At 43.8% G+C, this 24,630-nt stretch overlaps 1 protein-coding gene across 5 annotated transcripts in view; it reads left to right on the plus strand.

The window, feature by feature from the left end:
• The window catches only part of LOC118092933 (ankyrin repeat and fibronectin type-III domain-containing protein 1), a 366,474-nt gene that overhangs the window by 313,736 nt on the left and 28,108 nt on the right, over positions 1–24,630 (plus strand). For all 5 annotated transcript variants that reach the window (XM_035131606.3, XM_035131610.3, XM_088657341.1 and 2 more), the window contains 5 exons: positions 8,137–8,338; positions 14,935–15,142; positions 17,564–17,758; positions 18,976–19,089; positions 22,760–22,857. In XM_035131606.3, the coding sequence (XP_034987497.1) occupies positions 8,137–8,338; positions 14,935–15,142; positions 17,564–17,758; positions 18,976–19,089; positions 22,760–22,857 (817 nt within the window). The remainder of the gene's footprint in view (positions 1–8,136; positions 8,339–14,934; positions 15,143–17,563; positions 17,759–18,975; positions 19,090–22,759; positions 22,858–24,630) is intronic.

Below are 24,630 nucleotides of genomic sequence, written 5' to 3' on the forward strand. Positions count from 1 at the left end.
AAACCCACAGTCTGTTGGCTTCTGCTTTGTGGTTAACTGCAGGCCTCTTCTCCTGGAGTTCTGTTGGCATCATTAGGGATGCAGGAGAACAAACAAAAATATTTTTGGCGTGAGTAGAAGCTCTATAAGTTAAGTTATTGTTCTTACAAGACCAAACATGCATGTTAACTTCAGCTCTTTTCAAAACAAGATGGTTTGCCAAATGGGAGAAGGATGAAGTAAAGGCCACATTTTGAAACAAAATTCTGATCCCAGCCTTTCATGGATATTTAGAGATTTCCCATGCCTTCAAAATAGATTTTAATGTCATACATCCACATTGCTTTGATCATTTGCAGATAACAGCACTGGTTGATTATTTTTCAGGACCCTGGCAGATGTGCTATGGGATGCAACAGGATTGTTTAACATCTACACAAAGCCATTGGGAGCAGCCATTAGGAGATTTGGGGTCAGGTATCATCAGTGCAGCTCTATTTCTCTTTAACACCAGAGAGGCTGTGCAAACCATGGACCAGTGTGTGGACTCTGTGGTGGGAAGGATGAAGGCCAACAAACTGAGTCTGAAACCTGGCAAGACAGAAGTGCTGTGGGTGAAAGGTTCCAAAGTCCGGATAATAGATCAATTGCCTGCTTTGGACTGAGTTATACTCCCCCTGTAATTTAGGGTACTTTCAGATCCATCTCTGCCACACAAAGCCCGTGTTACCTCAGTGGCTACAAGTGCATTTTACCAACATTGGCAGGTAAGACAGCTGTGGCTATTTCTGGGCCAGGATAGACTGACCACTGTTGTCCATATACTGGTGATCTCCTGATTGCATTACTGAATTACACTTTATGTGCAGCTACCCCTGAGGTTGGCCCAGAACCTGCTACATGTGCAAAATGCATTTACTTGATGGCTCCCTGGAACAAAATACTGCCATCATGTTACACTGGCTGCCGATCAGACTAAGTTCAAAGTGCTGGAATTGGCATGCAAACCCAATACAACTGATACCTAAAGATACCATTTCATTGGATGATCCCTTCCATACAATGTAGAGATTTGGTATTTAGTGTAGTGATGACTACTCTTTGCAACTTCCCTTTGCTATATATCAGACATCATCTCGATTATCTTTTCAGCACCTATTAAAGGCCTTCCTTTTCCAACAAGAGATTCTTATCTAAGTCAGTATCTATACTGGATTTGAAATTGTTTTCATCTATGTTTCTATTGTTCTGCAATGCTTTATGGGAAGTGATTCACAAATGAAAAAATAAATAAAAATAAAAAGCTTGTCATTTGGTAAAATCTGCCATAGTCACCATCAGGTAATACTGTAAGGCACTACTGTCCAAGTTCAAGTAGCCTGTGATCTATGATCCAACATCAAAAACTGGCAGTGATCTACCACCAGGGCTGGGTGCAGGGTGGGTGGGCGCTGGCTGCTTCCCCCAAGGGGGCAGGGGTGGGTGCAGAGGTGGGTGTAGGGTGGGTGGGCATCCAGCTCTCTCCCCCCTCTAAGCCAGCCCTTTCTCTCCCTCACCCCAAGCAGCTCTCTCTCTCTTTCTCTCTCTCTCTCTCTCATGGTGATGCCGTGTCTGGTGCGCATGCACTCCTGCAAATCCCTCCCCCAATGTGTCTTCTTTTTTGCACTTTGGAAGATGGCAACCCTAGGTTATATGAGATATAAATGGAATCCCAGCAAGTAATCTGACTGCTGCATTTTGGGCCAATTGAAGTTTCTGGGTCATCTTCATGGGCAGCCCCATGTAGAGTGCATTGCACCAGAGCACGGAGTACAGTGCCCAAGTAATCAAAAGAGGTTATAGCTGGTAATTCAGTCATTCCTAGTCACTAAGATCGCATGAGCCTCCATGAACAATGTTGGATCCAGGAGCAACCCCAAACTACAAAACTGCTCTATATTTTTCTGATTCTGTCAGTTTATTGGCTCACATCCAACTCATCACTTAGTCCAAGCACTGGTCTAACACCTCAACCACCTCTCCTAATTCAGATGGAACAGAGAGACAGAGCTGGGTACTTCACTTCAAATCTCCTGATGACAGCTCCAAGAAGCTTCATATAGATGTTAAAATAGCATGGGGGATAAGATGGAACCCTGTGGGACACCACAGGGCAATTCCCATGGTGCTGAACAGTAGCCTGCCATAACTACCCACTTCCAGGTATGCCAATTTCCAGGTATCCCAAGGGGCCGAGGGCCCCCCAGATTTTCAAGGGAGGGGCCGGGCCCCCTCAAAATTAAATGGCAGCTGTGTACACACACCATAGGGCATGTTTGCATGCGCACAACAAAGGAGCACACTGCAGGGCATGCACAAGTGATGTCAGCATACCCTGTGTGCATGGCGTGCTGATGCCGCACAGCCCCAGCCTCTTCAATTGCGGGGACAAGGCAGCATGCTTGCCCACTCCAGGGACAATAGATATACAGCAGAAGACAGTGTTTGGGGGAACATCCACAAGGAGACACTTACAACGGTCATACATAATTGAGACCCAAGCTCTCACATGGGACAAAAACTCCTCATTCCCTCCTGTCTCACACCAGGAAAGACACAGTTCAATGCAGAGTTGGGCTTTCACTCAAAGGACATGAAACCACTTTCATGTTACACCAGTCCAGACCACATCCAGCCTCTCACCTCAGAAATGGCCTACAGAAAACATAACAAATTCCCCAGACAAACAAGACCACACACAAACTCATGTCTGACAAAACAATAAATGGGAGTGATCCCTCACTCTCATCACCCCCGCCAGTGAATTCAAGGACATATTCCAGCCAAGCAAAAACACCTGGCATGTGGAGAAAGCGTTTGGTATGGACAAAGTTCTGATGTCCAGATAAAGAGGAGGCCTGGAGGGTCACATTCAGCCCCCAGGCCCGAGCACCACAGATATCTCATTTCTGCCCCCCCAATATAAAGCCTGCCCCCCAAAAGAAATCCTGGCTACCTACAGATCACTTTACTATGGCACTGAGAGGTCTAGAGTTGACTTGGAGCTAAATTTTTTGAGCTGTGAAGTTTGTGTTCCAAGCCATACATCCACAGAGGAAACTGTTCAGAATTAAAAGGACGGTGGACCACATGCCATTCCCAGAGGTATGTCCTCTTGGCACAGCTGAGGTGCTTTCTTTTGCATTTGGACTCAATATGGTTCTGGAGGTGTGTCCTCATGAGCTGCAAATCATTCCAGGGAAGAGTTCAGGTCAGAGGATGAGGTGTAGCAGCAGTGGCAAATGGAAACATCACTGTTCCCTTGGGCTCATCTTCCTTAATGGGACTCTAATGGGATGCTTACTTTGGTGACTGCCTCCTTAGGGTGTTCATAAAACCAGTTATTCTTGCCCTCCATGTCCATGGGGCCACGAAGAGTTGGACACAACTAAACGACTAAACAACAAAATAACTGATAAAGGGGAATTGGGATCCAGGGCCATGACAAGTTACAGTCTTCAGGCTCCACACAGTATTTGGGTGTCTTGGAATATTGTTTCTAATTGAATTATGTTGTTTAACATTTAAAAAACCTGCAGCTGTACATGTCCTCAAGATCCTCTTAAAATCAAAAAATTAACCTGCTATTCTTCACAAATGGTTCAGTTAGTTGCATAAATGACTTAAGTAGGCTTTAATAGTTCTTCTAGGACTTGGGGACACATGTGGCTTCAGTCTGAGCCAGCAAGTCTGTCACCCAATCACAGCTGTAGTGTGAGAACACAAACACTTGGGGGTAATTGATGCTAAATCCATAGCAATTTACACCTCATTAGAGAGGTGTGAACTAACTCCTAGCTACCTGCCTAATTGAATTTCAGAGAGATTAGGATGCTTGTTCTTCTTTGCCTCTGTGTTGTGATGTGACTAAGTTAGTGGGCTGCAGCTTGAAATCTTGATTCAGCTTATGGTCCTGATTCAGCAAGACCAGGCTAATTCCTGAATAGACAAGAAAATATTCCTGCTGAGCCTTGCTCATTTCCAGTTTGTTCTTTGCTCCTGCTTCTTCTTTTTCTGATCTGGTTCTGCGATATTACTTGTTTGTTCACCCCCAGATTAATTTTTTCTCTGATTGTTCTCATTCAGCTTCTAAAGGGAGCTGCCCTTATTAACTGATGCTTCTTGAATTTTATGGCTCTTGATTTTTTCCTTGGCATGGAGTATACATAGTACATAATAGCTAGTGTGATAGCTTTAGAGGCTGAATCACCTGGTTCTTTCTATTTGGGTAACTCTTGAACCAGGTTTAGATTTTTGCTTCCTGGTTTGGTGACCAGAAGCAAAATGGTAATCTTTAGGCTAAGACTTGTGGTTTCATGTAAATGGCAATGCAGAAATAGGGACCAGACAGCACAGTAAGCATAACACAGAGAAAATTCTGAGGCACTTCACATGACCCCATCTTTGGAGCATGGCTTGTATGAATAGGCTGTTCAGCCCCTTAACAAGAGAGGTCAGTTTTTAAAAGTCAGTGTAAATCACATGGCAGCCAAATGTTCTATATCAGCACCTGCTAATAGAGAACACTTACAACTGTGTGGGGCTTCCATACTGAGGTAGATAATGCTTAATGCAGGCATCCCCAAACTGCGGCCCTCCAGATGTTTTGGCCTACAACTCCCATGATCCCTAGCTAACAGGATCAACAGGTTGGGGAAGATGGGAATTGTAGTCCAAAACATCTGGAGGGCCAAAGTTTGGGGGTGCTGATTCACAGCTCATTCTCTTAGCCACTACACTGTACCTTGAGGCATCAAGATAGACTCTTAGCTAGTAAGGTAAAGGTAAAGGACCCATGGACAGTTAAGTCCAGTCAAAGGCGACTATGAGGTGTGGTGCTCATTTAGCTTTTCAGGCCGAGGGGACTGGCATTTGTCCATAGACAGCTTTCCAAGTCATGTGACCAGCATGACTAAACTGCTACTGGTGCACGAAGGAAGCCAGGCCACAAGGAAACGTCGTTTACCTTCCCACCACAACAGTACCTATTAATCTACTTGCACTGGTATGCCTTCAAACTTGGAGGATCACTATGCACATGCTGTTGTGTCCTAGCCATGTTGTTAGAGAACCACCAAGTGTTTCCCCACTCTAGAACAGGTGGCAGAATGCAGAAGATCTCAGGTTCAATTTATTGCCTCTCCAGTTAAAGCAGCAGATAGAAGGTGATGTGGAAGATATCTAGTGGAGAACAACATTGGGCTTGATGGACCAATAGTCTGACCTGGTATAAGGCCAGCTACATACTGTATGTATCAGATCAAATGTTAAGATTTGAATATTAGGTGCTATATATCACTCCTAAACTGCTTTTTATTGTTTTAGGATGGTTCATGGAGTTAGAACATTCCCTACCATGCTTCTATTAGGCATTCTGAATGGCTAATTTCTGGCCATTTTCTGTTGTGCTTACAGATAATCACCCAACTGAACAGCACACATGGCATACTTTTTGATGGCGTTATCAGAAATGAGCCCTCCATAACTTCTGTGTGATATAGATGTGTGTCAACCCTTTATTTAACAATGGAACAAATGTTTCACATGTCCAAACTTGCCCTATTTGCATATGATCACAACAATAACAATACCAGACGGTGATGAACTCAGATACACTACTACCCTGATTAAACATACAGTAATATGCTTGGTGCTGTCAAATCACTTGGACCTGACATCCAGTTACTGAGCTATCCTATTTTAGGCAAGAAACTGCTGAAAACCTAAGTTCCCTCACAAATTTTCACTCCTCTCAACCTAGGTGCAAAAGAATTACTGCTTTTCTTACAGCACAGGCTCACCCTCATTTATAGAGAGACATGCTAATCTTTGCAGCCTATCCCATGAGAATGCCTGGCAGGAGCCAATCTCCCTTAGTTTCTGAGCTCTTAAGAAAGCAACATGTTGTTGTTGTTTAGTCGTTTAGTCGTGTCCGACTCTTCATGACCCCATGGACCATAGCACGCCAGGCGCTCCTGTCTTGCACTGCCTCCCGTAGTTTGGTCAAACTCATGTTCGTAGCTTCGAGAACACTGTCCAACCATCTTGTCCTCTGTTAAAAGGTAAAATAGTTGATATAATTCTGCTGCCCACAATGTCTCAGATAAAATCAAAGTGAGTGAGTCAGTAAGGGTGCTATTGACACCCTCTGTGGGGCTGTCTTTGTAAATATTAATTGCCAGAGTTGGCTCTTGTTCAGCATGTGCTTCATCAGCATTGTGCTGAATCAAGGTTGTTTCACGTTAACTGTAATTTATTGATGCACTGGACATCCCCAAAAACCACTTCAGCACCTACATTTCTTAGTTCATTCCAGCCAGCTCAACAGATGGTTGGGCGATACAAATCTGTCTGGAGCTTTATAAATTGAGTCTGGATTCATGTAAGACAATCAGCCCAAAGGAGGCACAAATCAAACTGCATCCATTCAGCTTATATTTCACCACCTCAGAACGGCTGTACTACAGATCAGTCCTCATTCATGATGGATCATATGTTAATTCACATTAATTCAGGAAGGCAAAAGATGCTGTAGTACCACAGAAACATACCAGTTTATTATTCTGACCTGTGGTTTCATAAGCAAAAACTGTACACATCTCTCAAAGCAACACTATTTTAAGGTCTTGATTGGGTGACTCAAGCAGCAGGGTACAGGCTCCTTTCTCCCTGTGCCAATGGGGTAGCTTTCAAGCAAATGTTACTGTGGGTCTGAACTATACTACACTGCAGATGGCTGGAGAAGATACTGCAGCTGTCAGCCCAGCAGGATCAGGTGACCTGAGTAACCAGCAGAGTCTTAGTTAGCCCTATATAATTCATCTGATTCCTAGGTTTGGGCAACTTATGTAAGCCAAGCTGCTCATATACTGGCTTAAAAAAGTAAAGGTAAAGCACTCCTGGACAGTTAAGTCCAGTCAAAGGCACTCATCTCGCTTCAGGCAAAGGAAGCCAGCATTTGTCCACAGACAGATTTCTGGGTCATATGACCAGCATGACTAAACTGCTTCTGGCACAACAGAACACCGCAACAGAAGCCAGAGTGCATGTAAATGCTGTTTAGCTTCCTGCTGCAGTGATACCTATATATCTATTTGCACTAGTGTGCTTTCAAAATGCTAGGTTGACAGGAGGTGGGATGGAGCAATGGGAGCTCACCTCGTTGCGTGGATTTGAACCGCCGACCTTTCAATCAGCAAGCCCAAGAGGCTCAGTGGTTTAGGCCGCAGCACCACCCATGTCCCTAGACTGGTTGAATCCCTGCCTAAATCTCTACCGAACTACTACTGTTTTGCCTACCTTGAGGCAGCCAGCACTGACAGCTATTTTAGTCAGTGTTTTGATTTGTGAGGAGGGAATATTCATAGTTTGGAGGGTAAGGGATAGACTTAAGCATAATATATGCATGGTTTAGATATTTGTGGTTTTAAAACTCGAGTTGAATCAATAAAGATCACTTTTCTCTGCATGTGCCAAATTTTCCATTCAGAGGTGTTTTTCCCCCCATGTTATGTGAATTATGTCAGCTTGAAGCCTAGACTTGTGTCCTTACACAATTCTTCCATGTTACAATTTTAAACAAATCTAATTAAGACAAAAAAAGTAATTGTTCACAGCTTAGATTTATTGGAGTTTAAATGTTTCCCTTTTTTTAGTCAGCTTGTTATAGCAGCCTCATTTGAACCGTGGCTAAGCATGATTGAGCAAAGACAGTGAAAATCACAGCCACTTCACTCCTTCCCTGGACCTGCTGCTGCTATGCTTCCAGGAGCTAAACCATTCTTTGGCTTAATGTTACATGTGAATCCAGAGCCGTGGTTTGTTGGCTAGAGCTTGTGGTTTGTTTGGAGCAAAATAAAGGTTACAAGCCCAGGTTCACACATATTGCACACACACAGCTTAGCTGCTGTCAGTGTGGCAGCAGCAGGTCTAGGAATGGAATGCAATGACCACAATTTTCGCTCTGTGCTCCTGCATACTTGCTTGCTCATACCAAACCTTAGCTTGGCTTAGCATTACGTGCAAATCAGACCATTGTGCGTGGCTCTGGATTGGCCACCCTCTCCTTGTATTTCTAGACATTTAACATTCATCTGTCTTTTTCTTTTTGTTCATCAGGTCTTCCTCACCTAAAATGACACAGCAAATGAGAGACCCGCAGCTAGCCCAGTCTAGGAAGCAACCAGGACCCTCATCTCCAAATGCTGCTAAGAGGCTCTACCGGAACCTTTCTGGGAAATTCAGAGTTAACTACATGTCATTTGATGAAGGGAGCATAGCAGGGAGGAGTGAAAAGGAAAAGCTCCGCAAATCCTATCCTGTGAGTACATTGCCCTAACAACTGAAGAGCTCTGAGGGTTTTAAGAATTTGTATGTCCTGTTAGAAGAACAACTTCTGCTCCATCCATACCATGGTTGCTGAAAGACTACCTGGCTGATTTGGTGTTCCCTGCCACAATGTGGCAATAGCTTTGAATTTTGGCTGCCTGCCTACCCACTGCTGTGTCATGAACTTTGAATGCATAGTGCAGTTGGTGTAAAGAAAAGGAGGCAAGCAGACTGCTGGACTTTGATAGGAACTTTGTTGTTGTTGTTGTTTAGTCGTGTCCGACTCTTCGTGATCCCATGGACCAGAGCACGCCAGGCACTCCTGTCTTCCACTGCCTCCCGGCACTTTGGTCAGATTCATGTTGGTAGCTTCGAGAACACTGTCCAACCATCTTGTCCTCTGTCGTCCCCTTCTCCTTGTGCCCTCCATCTTTCACAACATCAGGGTCTTTTCCAGGGAGTCTTCTCTTCTCATGAGGTGGCCAAAGTATTGGAGCCTCAGCTTCAGGATCTGTCCTTCCAGTGAGCACTCAGGGCTGATTTCCTTCAGAATGGATAGGTTTGATCTTCTTGCAGTCCATGGGACTCTCAAGAGTCTCCTCCAGCACCATACAGTGGTACCTTGGTTTATGAACACAATTGGTTCCGGAAATCTGTTCATAAACTGAAGCGTTCATAAACTGAAGCGAACTTTCCCATTGAAAGTAATGGAAAGTGGATTAATCCGTTCCAGATGGTCCGCGGAGTACTTAAACTGAAGTGTTCATAAACTGAAGCGAACATTCCCATTGAAAGTAATGGAAAGTGGATTAATCCGTTCCAGACGGGTCCGCAGAGTACTCAACCTGAAGCGTACTTAACACGAAGCATGGTTCCGGAAGTCTGTTCATAAACTGAAGCGTTCATAAACTGAAGCGAACTTTCCCATTGAAAGTAATGGAAAGTGAATTAATCCATTCCAGATGGGTCCGTGGCGTTCGTAAACCGGAAATTCGTAAACCGAGGTGTTCGTAAACCAAGGTTCCACTGTAATTCAAAAGCATCAATTCTTCGGCGATCAGCCTTCTTTATTTTTTATTTTTTAATTTTTAGCCCCTATGCAGCCAGGCACATGCTGATTCTGGCTTCTAATATTTGTAATTTTTTGGGGGGGGGGGTAGCGTTAGTTTTTCATCTAAAATTCTTTAAGTTTGTTTTTCCCCAAATCCATTGTTGGGAAGCAGGTTCACTTTCAAATTACAGTTGCAACTATGGGAAATAATAAATGGGAAACACACGACAGTGTGTGTGCTTTACTGCTTTAACATCATGCCTCGGTTCTTCACCATGAAGCTTAAAGCCAAGTCCTATGAAAGTGTCATAACCAGACACTGGAGAGACCTGTCAGGAGTAAGCATGGACCAGTGGTATCAAATAGTATGGGAAACAGCCTAATAATAATAATAATAATAATAATAATAATAATAATAATAATATATTATTATTATTTATACCCTGCCCATCTGGCTGGGTTTCCCCAGCCACTGTGGGCGGCTTACAACAGAAAAATGAAATAAAATAATCTATTAAACATCAAAAGCCTCCCTAAAAAGGGCTGCCTTCAGATGTCTTCTAAAAATCTGGTAGCTGTTTTTTTCTTTGACATCTGATGGGAGGGCATTCCACAGGGCGGGTGCCACCACCGAGAAGGTCCTCTGCCTGGTTCCCTGCAACTTGGCTTCTCGCAATGAGGGAACCGCCAGAAGGCCCTCGGTACTGAACCCCAGTGTCCGGGCAGAACGATGGGGGTGGAGACGCTCCTTCAGGTATACTGGACCGAGCCCATTTAGGGCTTTAAAGGTCAGCACCAACACTTTGAACTGTGCTCAGAAACGTACTGGGAGCCAATGTAGATCTTTCAAGACCGGTGATATATGGTCTCGGCGGCCGCTTCCAGTCACCAGTCTAGCTGCCGCATTCTGGATTAGTTGTAGTTTCCGGGTCACCTTCAAAGGTAGCCCCACATAGAGCGCATTGCAGTAGTCCAAGTGGGAGATAACCAGAGCATGCACTACTCTGGCGAGACAGTCTGCAGGCAGGTAGGGTCTCAGCCTGCGTACCAGATGGAGCTGATAGACAGCTGCCCTGGACACAGAATTGACCTGCACCTCCATGGACAGCTGTGAGTCCAGAATGACTCCCAGGCTGCGCACCTAGTCCTTCAGGGGCACAGTTACCCCATTCAGGACCAGGGAGTCCTCCACACCTGCCTGCCTCCTGTCCCCCACAAACAGTACTTCTGTCTTGTCAGGGTTCAACCTCAATCCACCAACCACCTCCAGGCACTCACACAGGATCTTCACTGCCTTCACTGGCTCTGATTTGAAAGAGAGGTAGAGCTGGGTATCATCCGCATACTCATGAATACCCAGCCTAAACCCCCTGATGATCTCTCCCAGCGGTTGCATGTAGATGTTAAAAAGCATGGGGGAGAGGACAGAGCCCTGACGCACCCCACAAGTGAGAGCCCAGGGGTCCGAACACTCAACCCCCACCCAGGAGGAAAGAGCGGAACCACTGTGTGACAGTGCCCCCAGCTCCCAACCCCTCTAGACGGTCCAGAAGGATGTTATGGTCGATGGTGTCAAAAGCCGCTGAGAGATCCAGCAGAACCAGGAAACAACTCTCACCTTTGTCCCTAGCCCGCCAAAGATCATCAACCAGTGCAACCAAGGCAGTTTCAGTCCCATGATGAGGCCTGAATCCTGACTGGAAGGGATCCAAATGGTCTGCTTCTTCCAGGCATGTCTGGAGTTGTTCGCTCAATCACGTTGCCCAAGAATGGAAGATTTGAGACTGGGCGATAGTTGGCCATATTGGCCGCATCTAAAGATGGTTTTTTAAGAAGTGGTTTAATAACCGCCTCTTTCAGCGGGTCTGGGAAGGCTCCCTCACAGAGAGAAGCATTCACCAACCCGCAAAGCCCATCGCCCAGCCGTTCCCGGCTAGCTTTTATAAGCCAGGATGGGCATGGATCAAGGAGACAGGTGGTTGGTTTCACTCATCCAAGCAGCCTGTCCACATCCTCGGGGGTAACAGATTGGAATTGATCCCACGCAACTGGACTAGACAGGACTCTAGCACTCCCCCGCCCCGGCCCTGCTCCCACGGTGGAGTCTACCTCTTCCCGAATCTGAGCGACTTTATATACAAAAAACTTTGCAAAATCGTTGCAGGAGATCATGCGACCCTTCTGGGCCCCGATGGAGCAGGTGGTTCCACTAAACTGCGAACCACCTGAAAAAGTCTCCTGCTGCTGTTTTCTGCAGATGCAATAGAGGCGGTGAAGAAAGTCTTCTTCGCCGTCACTACCGCCACTTGGTAGGCTCGACATTGAGCTCTAACCCGTGTCCGGTCAGCTTCAGAATGAGTTATCCACCACCAGCGCTCTAGCCATCTCAGCGATTGTTTCATTGCCCTCAGATCCGTGGAAAACCACGGGGCTGTCCAGGCTCCATGCAATCGGAGAGTCCTCCATCCACGATCAAGTCATGGATGGCAGTGGTCTTATGAATCATTGACCTGGCATTGCACAGCAGTACCTTCAAGTCATGTGGGTATCCCTTGCTGATTCCAGTATCCATCCAGTCAAGACCAGACCCGGAGGCAGGGATAGTCCTCAGACAACGACTGTGCCTGCCTCCTTGGTAATGACATGGTCTGGTCTTAGCGTAACTCCTCCTCCTACCCATGATCACTGAGATCGGTTGTCCCAGTGCCACCCACCCTGTGGAACCTGCCCCAGCCATTTTGTTGGCTGGGACCCACTCCCAGGCAGCCCTGACCCCTCCCCCTAAGAACAAACTAAAACCTATATAAAAAACACCAAAAACAATAAAACAATACTAACCAAGACATAAAAATTACAATAAGCTGAAACTGACACGGTGACAAATAGAAGAAGACGGCTTCACCCCGGTATGGCTTCCCTTTAATCACATGCACAGCCCAACAAGACAATGACAAAAATCAACCAACAGCATACAAATCAATATGGCTAACCTGATCCAAAACACCCATCCACCCCCACTCACACACGAAACAAAAACCACCACAGCCAATGACAAATGAAGAATCATACCCTAGGCCAACTCCAACACCTCTCACCACCAAAGGAACACAAGCGAACAGCAGAGAACCTACACAAGCGACGCTGACAAAAAACCCCACATACATTAAATAAAATAGAAACATCATCAGCCTTCTTTATGGTCCAGCTCTCACTTCCATACATCACTACTGGGAAAACCATGGACCATAGCACGCCAGGCACTCCTGTCTTCCACTGCCTCCCGCAGTTTGGTCAAACTCATGTTCGTAGCTTCAAGAACACTGTCCAACCATCTCGTCCTCTGACGTCCCCTTCTCCTAGTGCCCTCAGTCTTTCCCAACATCAGGGTCTTTTCCAGGGAGTCTTCTCTTCTCATGAGGTGGCCAAAGTATTGGAGCCTCAGCTTCAGGATCTGTCCTTCCAGTGAGCACTCAGGGCTGATTTCCTTCAGAATGGATAGGTTTGATCTTCTAGCAGTCCATGGGACTCTCAAGAGTCTCCTCCAGCACCAAAATTCAAAAGCATCAATTCTTCAGCGATCATCCTTCTTTATGGTCCAGCTCTCACTTCCATATATCACTACTGGGAAAACCATAGCTTTAACTATACGGACCTTTGTCGGCAAGGTGATGTCTCTGATTTTTAAGATGCTGTCTAGGTTTGTCGTTGCTTTTCTCCCAAGAAGCAGGCGTCTTTTAATTTAAGGCGTCTTTTAATTTCGTGGCTGCTGTCACCATCTGCAGTGATCATGGAACCCAAGAAAGTAAAATCTCTCACTGCCTCCATTTCTTCCCCTTCTATTTGGCAGGAGGTGATGGGTCCAGTGGCCATGATCTTGGTTTTTTTGATGTTGAGCTTCAGATAATATTTTGCACTCTCCTCTTTCACCCTCATTAAAAGGTTCTTTAATTCCTCCTCACTTTCTGCCATTAAGGTTGTGTCATCAGCATATCCGAGGTTGTTGATATTTCTTCCGGCAATCTTAATTCCGGCTTGGGATTCATCCAGTCCAGCCTTTCTCATTATGAATTCTGCCTATAAGTTAAATAAACAGGGAGACAATATATAGCCTTGTCGTACTCCTTTCCCAGTGTTGAACCAATCAGTTATTCCATATCCAGTTCTAACTGTAACTTCTTGTCCCACATAGAGATTTCTCAGGAGACAGATGAGGTGATCAGGCACTCCCATTTCTTGAAGAACTTGCCATAGTTTGCTGTGGTCAACACAGTCAAATGCTTTTGCGTAGTCAATGAAGCAGAAGTAGATGTTTTTCTGGAACTCTCTAGCTTTCTCCATAATCCAGCGCATGTTTGCAATTTGGTTTCTGATTCCTCTGCCCCTTCAAAATCCAGCTTGCACTTCTGGGAGTTCTCAGTCCACATACTGCTTAAGCCTGCGTTGTAGAGTTTTAAGCAATAACCTTGCTAGCGTGTGAAATGAGTGCAATTGTGCGGTAGTTGGAGCATTCTTTGGCACTGCCCTTCTTTGGGATTGGGATGTAGACTGATCTTCTCCAGTCCTCTGGCCACTGCTGAGTTTTCCAGACTTGCTGGCATATTGAGTGTAGCACCTTAACAGCATCATCTTTTAAGGTTTTAAATAGTTCAGCTGGAATATCATCACTTCCACTGGCCTTGTTATTAGCAGTGCTTTCTAAGGCACATTTGACTTCACTCTCCAGGATGTCTGGCTGAAGGTCAGCAACCACACTACCTGGGGTGTACGAGACCTCCATATCTTTCTGGTATAATTTCTCTGTGTATTCTTGCCACCTCTTCTTGATGTCTTCTGCTTCTGTTATGTCCTTTCCACTTTTGTCCTTTATTGTGGTAATCTTTGTACAAAATGTTCCTTTCATATCTCCAATTTTCTTGAACAGATCTCTACTTTTCCCCACTCTGTTATTTTCCTCTACATATTTCTTTGCATTGCTCATTTAAGAAGGCCCTCTTGTCTCTCCTTGCTATTTTTTTTTTAAATCGGCATTCAATTTCTTGTATCTTTCACTATCTCACTTGCATTTTGCTTGCCTTCTCTCCCCCACTATTTGTAAGGCCTCATTGGACAGCCACTTTGCTAACTTACATTTCCTTTTCATTGGGATGGTTTTCGTTGCTGCCTCCTGTATAATGTTACGAGCCTCCATCCATAGTTCCTCAGGCACTCCATCCACCAAATCTAAATCCTTAAACCTGTTTCTCACTTCCACAGTGTATTCATAAGGGATTTGATTTAGAGGTGTCAGATATCTTCCTGACTCTTGAGCTCTTGCAACCCACATTTACCCTGTCTCATTAGAGGTGTTATAGATATGGTGAATTTGGCTTGAGCTGCAGTGGGAAAACAAAGTTTTGTCTTCTTCTCTTGGCCTCTGCACTAATCTACTCCATCCTTGTTTCAATTTTATCTTGCTACTGTAGTGAAAGCAATTGAGCAGAGAAGACAGTGAAATGAGTGGCATACTTACATTTATATGACTCTGTTTCTCTCTGCAGTTTCAAGGCAATGCTGCACTCTTTGAGGCTGTTGAGCTGCAGGACCTTGATAAGGTGCAGGAGCTGCTCAAGCAATTTAGCCCAGAGGAGCTGGATCTTAACACCCCAAACAGTGAGGGTCTTCTGCCATTGGATATTGCCATCATGACCAACAATGCACCCATCGCCAAGACACTGTTGCTAGCTGGAGCCAAAGAAAGCCCTCACTGTAAGTCACCAGTCAATAGCCCTATCCTATGACCCAATTTGTCCTTTCCCGTGGATGCTTAAGGAACTCTGGCCACTTGGGTTTCTTGATATCATGAGCAATGGGAATTCTACTCTCTTTTGGTGAAACGTGGAAAATGAAAAGCATTTGAAAGGAGTTAGCTACAAAAGAGAGAACCTATAGGACCCCGGTGCCTAGCGTGCTCCTGTGTTACAACTGGATGACATGTTCCCTCAGTACAGGAAAAATCACATTGCTAGATTTTTCTGTGTCATGCCTAAAGTAAAGTAGCGTTTTCTTGAAACATGATGGTACAAATGAAAACTATAGCTAAAAGGTTCCAGAGCAACATATCATCCTAGAAGCTGTAGTTATCGATCTGACTTGGTGTTAGGAATGATGCCAAGAGTGAATACCAAAGGGGGTTGGCACTGGCACAACCATAAAGAGTTGCATCATCCTTGTGGCATGTTCCTAAGAGATTATTTGAGCTGATTTGGACACAATAAGAAATGAGGCTGCAGGATAGATTCACGCTGAGCTGCTTGTACTGTTTGAATCCTCACCCGAGGGATGCCAAAATTTTCTCTCCAGTGTTACCTTGTAAGAGAACAGCTTTGCTGCAAGAAGCATTAATGCTGCCTGATCAGGTGAAGTGAATAGAATGATGAGAAGGGAATTCACCTCATTTCAGATGACTAGCTAAGAGCAACAGGAAAATCTTCATCTGCTAGTTATTTGCAGGTAGTCTGCCCCATGAATAAGCTGACAGTTCTGGTATTAGGGTCAGGAACAGATTGCCCTTTCTTCAAATGAAGGGATTTCTGTGAATGGAGAGCAGAAGGGGAGTGACTTTGAATAAGTGTTTATTAGTACTCTTTCCCTGGAGATGGGGGGGGGGGGTTCTCTCACAAGTTTGTGTTCTCTCTGTCTCTGTCTCTCTCTCACATACACACACAAAAATAGGTTGCGCTAGATGCAGCCACTGGGGTCTCTGCTTGCTGGGTGGCCCACACAGAGAGTAGCCACAGGCCTAGCTGGCACTGTGTATAATAATGGAGTTCAGTGAAAGGAGATAGAAAAGAGGTATGTATTTCTTTGCTGCCTAGCCATAGGAGTCAGCCAAACCAAGAGATTCCCATGAATAAAGTATATGCACTCTGATCCTCAATGGGGGTCTTCTCCTCTTGTTCTTAACACATCTAGACTAGGAAAGGGAAATACCTCACACAGATTGTGCTCCAGCTGTGGGTTTGTGCATATGTTACTTCTCAAAGAGTAATGACAAAAGCTGGATGAAGTAATAGACCTGGCCATCCCATTTAATGGTAAGAAATTGTCCCTAGTACAAGTGGTGAGCAGTGATATCCAGGAATAGTTTGCTGTGGTCCCTTGCCACTTCTGCCACCCTGGTACATTGCTGTCTACTGAAGGCAGCACCAGTGGGGCAAGTAAAGGGGGCATGCACACACACACACTGGTATGTTGGGTGCTGGTAGGGATGTGGGTGCAAGCAGATTCAGAACCCTGTGCTTGTGAGAAACAAATTCAGAACCATTCCAATATTCTGACAGAATGGGGATATTTTCATATTTTAGTCATGAAGTCATCATGATAACTAATATGAATAGAGATATGCAAATGTGAATGCTGTTAATCCAGGTTTAAAAGCAGAAAACCCATTTTTAAATACAGTATGTAGTCAATGTAGGTTTTTCATTTAGTGTAAGAAATGGGGGGGAACTTGTTTTGGTAATGCTTAAGGCTCATTCTGGTAGTGAAGGGCAGAATGCTCATCCTTTAATTACCTTTTCCTCTAAATATTGGAAATGCAAAGAGGTTCATACTTGCCATTTTCCAGCAGGTTTCTGGGGTCTTCTAGGATATGTAACTCCTACTAAATAAAAATACCTTTAATAAATAAATAAAATACTAGAAGCAAAATTTCAGAATTCAGTTCTAGCTTGCTATCAAAAGACTTGCTTTGAACTGGTGGGTGCACCCTGCTGTGTAGCAAGGCTATGCTGGCCACAAGGCAGGGTTTATGCTCCCTGATAAGCAGCAGATTCTGGGGGAAGGGAGAGCTGGGGTTCCTTTGAGCTTGGCCTTTAAATCTGCATTTAAGAGGAGCCAGAATCACAAATTTGCAGAAGCAGTTGTGGAGAAGCAACTTTGTGGTTTTATCTAATAGCTCAAACTCCAGTTGCACCAACCATTTATCCCATGCTGTTTGAGAAATGAGGATCAAGCTGTGCTTCTTCGGCTTGAGGGATTGCTTAGCATGGGAGGTTTTCTGAGGGTAGAAGCAAAGAGAATCATTTCAGGAATTTTCAGGCAGGTTTATGCCTAGTCATGTATTTTTCCTTATCTTCTTGTGTGATGTATTAAATGTTTCCTTTTCCCTTTGTTCCCTTTCCAAAGTTGTGAGTCTAGAGAGTCGGTCTTTGCACTTGTCAACACTGGTCCAGGAGGCAGAGCAGCGTGTCAATGACCTTACTGCGCAGGTGGTGAATGAGCTACCCAGTGCAGATGGCTCAGAAAAAGAGAAACAGTTAAAAGCATGGGAATGGCGTTATCGGCTATACAAGCGCATGAATGCTGGATTTGAGCATGCTCGTAAGTGTCTGAAATAGCAGCATGCAATGTACCCTGACCCTCTAAGTTGATCAGGGATGGGAACAGTGGGCATGTCACTGCAGGGTTTCAGAGATAGGAAATTGGGTCCTACAATATGTAATTAGTCCAGAACAGAAACGAAGAAATGGCCTTAGGACCTGCCATAATAAACCCCTTGTTGTTGTGAGAACATGGTAACGTTCTTAATTTAGTGGTTCACAGAATCTTAAAGCAAGTCACTAGTTAATGAAATTGGTAGGTGTGGTAAATGTGGCTGGGTAAATGTGGCTTTCCCAGTGCTGTTCTAGTAAGCCCTCAATGAGCAGATTTGAAACTGCTTCTCTCACCCAAGACCAATATTCTAGATCTTTCTGGTTGATATAATAAATGAAGGTATCCTGTAAAGCTATAGTGGCCTTGGTGCATTAATAAGAGAAATCTAATTACACCATGGCAAGAGGGTGCTTGTAATTAATGAGTTTAGTAGAACATATTCAGATGGCCCAAATAGTGGCTGCTGCAAATAAAAGCAACCTTTTGCCACCTTTCTAGCCCATTTGATATTATCAGAAGCATTAATTTCTTAGCTCAGATATAATTATTATAGTGACTCCTTGACTATGAATGCCAATCCAGGTGCTAAGCTTCACAAAAGAAAATGTTTCCCTCACTTATCTGTATGACAAGTTGACTATTTTTGGTGTCATATTCTCACTTGTAGCAATCGCTGATTCTTCGGGGTGAGGGAGATAAAAAAATCTCAAGACTCTACAATGTCTTGACTTGCAAAGGGAGGTCTGTCTCTTATGTTTTGTAATGGCTCTTTTAGCTACTATAATTAGAAGGCAAGCTTAGAGGAGTATGATTTGGCTAAAATTGTGGGAGGTGGGGTGCAGCTTGTCGATTTCATTAAGGCTTCCCTACCTATCCCACATAATCTGAGTACTGAACCTAAGGGGGAATTCTTTGGTCTTGCATCTTCTGCTGATTGAACCCATCTCAGTGCATGCAAATTGCCATCATATCTCTTCTCAGAATTTATTTTGCAAAGGAAACATACCTTCCTGCCTTGCCTCATAACAGAGTCTCTGTTCTTGTGATCATTCTGACTGGCAGTTAAGTTGTAAATTAGGTTTATATTGAAGATTTATTCCTTCCACAGATGCCTAGTTACACCAGGAGATGTTCCTTCTTATACCTGTGCTATCTGTTCTCAGGGGTTCCAGATCCACCCATGAATGTTCACCTTTCAGTGGCCAGCAGCACCTCTGTGGATGTTTCCTTCCAGGAGCCCTTAAGTGTCAATTCAGCCATTGTCACCAAATATAAAGGTAAATCCAAAGGATGCTCAGAACCATATTACCCAAGAATTAAACTTACAGGGACCTGTGAATTGATTTTTTTCTTTTCTTTTGGAACAATCCTTCTTGACCGGGAATCTGATCCTAGTAAATTCTTGAGGGCCCACTGATTCAGTTCCAAAATTCACCTTTTCTGAATTGTTGCCTGTCATTTTGAGGTGAATAATTTATGGATATACATTGAAGATGTGAAGGTCCAAAGAGAAAAAAGGAATGCATAAGCATAGTTCAGTGGTACCGAACTGTAGTTTACAGGGTCTAAAATCTGCTTACATACAATTATATCACACAACATATATAGTACAACTGCCATAATGACTGGGAGATGGACATCAATTACTGATCCATCTACGCATCTTCCAAGCCTTAATCAGTTACCATTGCCTTTAAAAATGATTAATTATATATTAATTTTATGAAGAGCTTGCATAACATATAATAAATATTTTTAAAGGCAATTGTAACTTATTAAGATATGGTAAGTTATCTTTTCTTCTTCTTCTTTCATGTCTTTTAAGATTTGAAGGTAGGGGCTGTCCGGTCATAAATCTTTTTACAGTTCCTAGAATACTTTGGATGCTATATGAATTATGATTATAATAGACCAATCTGATGGATTACATAATCACAGGCCTAGTTTCAAAAGTTACACTGTTGGTTGTTGAGAGAGTCTGAAGATTTGTCAAACCAATTTATTTTAAAGGCTCAGGCACCATAACCTGTATGGGGCTCACAGTGGCCTCCCTACCCATCTCCCTGCTTTACTCCTGGAACATAGGAAGCTGCTGTATATTTAGACTGTACACCAGGCACATTATTCTATAGAGTTCAAGGAAGGCTGCTTTGGCGCCCTTGATTGATTGGTTGGTTTTATGATGTTCCTGCACAGTGAAATTAACAAAGTGAGGGATGTCCCTGTGGAAATCTTTATGAGCAGGTTGTAGCAAAGATTTGGGGGGGGGGTTAGAAAGGTCACTTAGATGTATAGATTATGAACCTGAGGGCAGGGACTGCCTTACTACTAATCTTTGTAGACTACTGTTTGAGTCTGTTTGGCTAAGGAACAGGGTAAAAATGCTTTCAAATAATTAAGGAAGGTCAGGAATGAAGTGACCGTCTCCCACTGCAGTCCTTCTTTCAGCCTTTGTGAAATACATGACCTTGCTATCAACACATCAGGCCTGATGGTGCTGTTGCTGAATGCCAGATGAGCCATAATAAAAAAATAAATTATTCATATTTCTGGGGGGAAGTGCTGGCCTGGCATGTATGGGCCATTTCAGAAGGTTTGGGGGACCAGCTTTCAAGCCTACTCTGTAGTGGTGTTGGCAATGAAGCAACATTTCTGCTTCCCCATTGCATCCTCAACTTGCTGCCCAATATAGCCCAAGACCTTTCGCATGTTCAGGAACACTTAGATTCCTGCTAAGAGTAGTAGGCTCTTTGAGGATAAAATTGCTTACATCTATAGCAATTTGGATACCACAGTTCTTGAAATACAGTCTGTTCATAATTCCAGAATACCATCTAGTTAAATATTGTTGGATCAATTTTGATTATTGAGGTCCAATGACACTGATAGGTGCTTGGAAGGGTGCCATCTACTATAACTTGCATAGTTTGCTTTTTGCAGAGGGTTGACAGGTTTGTTCCTGGATGTTATAAAAGCCAATTTGCAAAAGTTGTGTAGTGGCTCCGGGGGGGGGGGGGGGGCTTCACTGAACCCAGGAAATAACAGCTAGTTGTTCATAGACCCTTTGGGGGCAAAATGCTCAGATGAGTTGGCTAGGCAACTTGAGTCACTCTTGAATGAGACCAAGTATCTAAATGGATTTCAATTTAATGTCAGGGTGGGATCTGATATGGAAACACCTTTGGTCATCCTGATGGATGGTATATGCCAGGAGATAAATCAGGAAAGTATGACCTTGCTGATTCTCCTGGACCTTTCAGTGGTGTTCAGTACCTTTAAACATCTCTTTCTGGACTAACTGTCCAGTATGGGAATGAAGGGCACTGTGCTTCTGTTCCAGTCTGGATGGCATTTTGATTAGTCTGATCCATGCATTGCGGGACTCTTCTTTATCCCCTATGCTGTTTTAACGTATACATGAAACCACTGAGTTCATTCCAAGATCTGAGATGAGATGTCATCAGAATGCAGATTATACCCAGCTGTTTATCCTGTTCAGTCACCTCAGGGGAAGCTGTGGAAGTGCTGAGCTGCTGTCTAGGATCAGAAGATGAGTGGTGATAAGAGTTAAGGCCTTCTCAGTTATAAGCACCACCTCTGGAATTCCCTTCCCTCTGTTTTTCTCTATTTCACAGGCACACAAGTTTAAACTGAATTCTTAAAGATATGCTCACTGTTTGTTTTCTTTGGTTTATTGTATTTGTTTAAAGTTATTTTATGTTACCTACTTTAGGACTTCTGGCTAAAGAAAGGCTAAGAGATTACTTAAATAAATAAATAGTCCAGGGTTTCATGTGGCAGTTCATGTGTGCAGTTTCATCTCAGTTACTGGCAATCTCTTTACATATTTCAAATGCAAAATCAGTTTGCAAAATTACAGACATTATGCATCCACCAAATTTGCATAATTAATGGAGATAACTGATCTTAAGTTTTCTAGTTGTTGAATTTGAAATATTTCCATGCCTTTCTTCTAGTCCATCTCGGTTGGTGGCCACTTGTGACATGAATCAATCTCACCACTTCTCCAGAATCTGCTATTCTGAAAATTTGGTAGAAAGTGCCCTATACTTCTTCTGTAATCTGAGAAGGAAATATGTGGGTGATTTATGGTAGTGTCTAAATGGTGGTGGTTCTACACTAGGCAAGTTGCTATTTGCTAAAAGTTTTAGAAATGTCTTCCGAAGTGCTCACTCAAGTTGAATGCTATAACTCTGACCCATCTTCACGCTATTTGGATCCCATAAAAGCATGTCCCTTTTTGGCTTCAACACCTGCTCCCTCAACATAGAATTCCCAGCAGTTTAAATCCTTTGTGTCCTGTCATCATAACTTTGGCTTTCAGAAGAATTTTCCTTTACCAGTCTCCACCAAATCCTGCCACTTAATCTACTTTGTCTATTTCCCACCCTCTCTCCATTGCCTTTGTTTGGTCCATCTGTTGTGCTCTCCCTTTTATCTCTGGGTTCATCAGCTTGACTGTTCATCTTTTGGCCTGCCTTTTTTTGCCTTTAACTCTTTCTGTTACGTCTCCTGTGCTGAGATAAAGAGTTGAAGTAACCCTAGCTATAGAGATTTCTCTGCTGCGCTATGTGCAGCTCCTGCATTGCACATTTGGCAGGGAGTTAAGTCCTTTGAATATGAAAAAGGTGTGCCCTGTTGTTGCACTCTCTCTCTCTTTCTCTTTCTCTCAATTTACACCTTCCCTCCCCGCCCCCCAGCTCTTCCATGCCTTTTTTCTCAATACATTTTCCAGTATGCACAGCTGGTCCCGCTGTAGCTGGTTCTTCAGTTTCACAGTCAATCCCCTTACAGCAGCTGTACCATCCCTGGCAGCCTAGCTTTCTAATCTAGCCCTGACTGACTGCCAAGCACTACATCCTTTGCTTTACTGATGAAAGACTCCCAATTACTGACGGAGTGGCTGTGCTTTTCCTTTGTTTGCAGTCGAATGGAGCTGCTCCCCCACCTTCTCCCCACCGCTGGGTGAAGTGGTGATCAACAAGCTGAAAAACCTACATATCACCATCCATGGCCTCCTCTCGGTGAGTAAGTTACTGTGCTGTGTGCTGAGCCACAAGGGTACTTCAGGGAATGACCCCAATTGATCCCTTCACCCCATACTTCTTGTTCTAATTCACCAAAGTGCAAGCTAACTGCAGTGAACCTCTGGCCACCACACAGCCAGAATATGAGGATGTCTGAATGCTTTTCTTAAGTAAAGTGCCCATTTCAGGGATTGGTGCTTCTTCACACAACACTGAACTTATTACCTTAAGTTAACTGCATGCAAGTAGCCATTTTAAGTTCCCTGAAATGTGTGTGGCCTATTTGGACCCAATCATTACATTATGCAAGGCAGCAAGATGCAGCATTTGCCCTGAGCAGTGCCTGCAAGCAGGGGATAAGGAGCCCCAAATTCTTTTCCTCTGAAACTTGGTTAAGTGGATTTAGTCATGCTTCCTGTTTGAGATAACTATGGTCTAAATAGAGTTTACTCACAAATCTGAATGATCAGCTAGAGCAATACCTTTCTTGTAGTAGTAACAGAGGTGTGGCATAAAACTGAATATTTTTGTATTTATTTATTTTTGGAGTGGGGGAGAGAACTGAGGTAATAGCTCCAGCAACAGGCTTCTTGTTGCTGTAGTGTGAGAAAGTAGGTATCTGAAATGAGGCACAATATATGCACACACAGGTCATAAATTTATGACTAGACTGTACCAACTGAGACTGCAAAGGAAAGACCAAATATTTGTATGTTCTCTCCTAATGAAAATCAAGCTGCACATACAACAATATTATATGAAGCAGAAGGGGTCTAACTAAAGTTTCTTCTTATCAGGACATGGCTTTTTCTTGCCACAAATGAGTGCATATTTCCATGCCTGGTACAGTCCATGCCTGTACTGGGCCAAATAGTCCAGTACAAAGGCTTGTGGTGAATATTTTACTTATATTTCAGAAACCAAAATGTCTGAGGTTGCCCCTGAGCATAAAGAATAATTCAAGCAGTCTCAATAATTTAGCAAGATGTGAAACTAATTTTTGTTCCTTTTCATGAGTTTTGAGACATGCCTCTTGTGCAACTATTTTTGCCTGTTGTTGTGAACACATTTGTAATTTCAGGGCTGTTCTTTTGGTACCACTTTCTTCCCTTCTTCCTACTTCCCCACTCATTTCCCCACACTGGCTATCCATATGATTTTGCAATGACGTGATAAGGCTGTCAAACAATTAGGAAACATTTAATGCAGACATAATAAAAACAGTATCTTTAGAAAATAATAATAATTTGTGTACAGTTACAATTTCCCCATGAAATGCAACATGCTAAATGCCAGGAGCAGTTCATAGCTTTCAGTGTATGCATTGCATGGGAAGGAGCAGCCGTCCCCAGGCTGAAATCTCAGCGTCTTGCAGTTGAGCTTTAGTCACTAAACCGTGTGATCCATAGTTTTTTCTGTGATTTCCACCCAACGGCACCCCACCCAAGGCAATAAATCTTATACCCCCCACCACCTGCAAAGATCAAACTCTCCACCAGCTCCATGGCTAATTGGAGATGAGAATCAGTGACTCCACTCCAACCCTCAAGTGTATGGAGGTCATGGGTTGGCTGGGACCTGCCCCCCACCCCTGCAGTTTTATCTCTCTGGGAACTGCAGGACCCACACTGCCTGTCAGCTGTCCCCTCCCCATTGTGTGGTGGACAGCTTCCAAGAGCTCAAACAGGAGCCAGACTTCTGAACAAACAGCAAGTTGTGTGGGAGACGAGACTGGGAGCTGCAGAGGGATATGATTTTGCAACAAATGGC

Source organism: Zootoca vivipara, chromosome 13 (genome assembly GCF_965207765.1).
Source record: "Zootoca vivipara chromosome 13, rZooViv2.hap1.1, whole genome shotgun sequence".
Taxonomy (NCBI): Eukaryota; Metazoa; Chordata; class Lepidosauria; order Squamata; family Lacertidae; genus Zootoca; species Zootoca vivipara.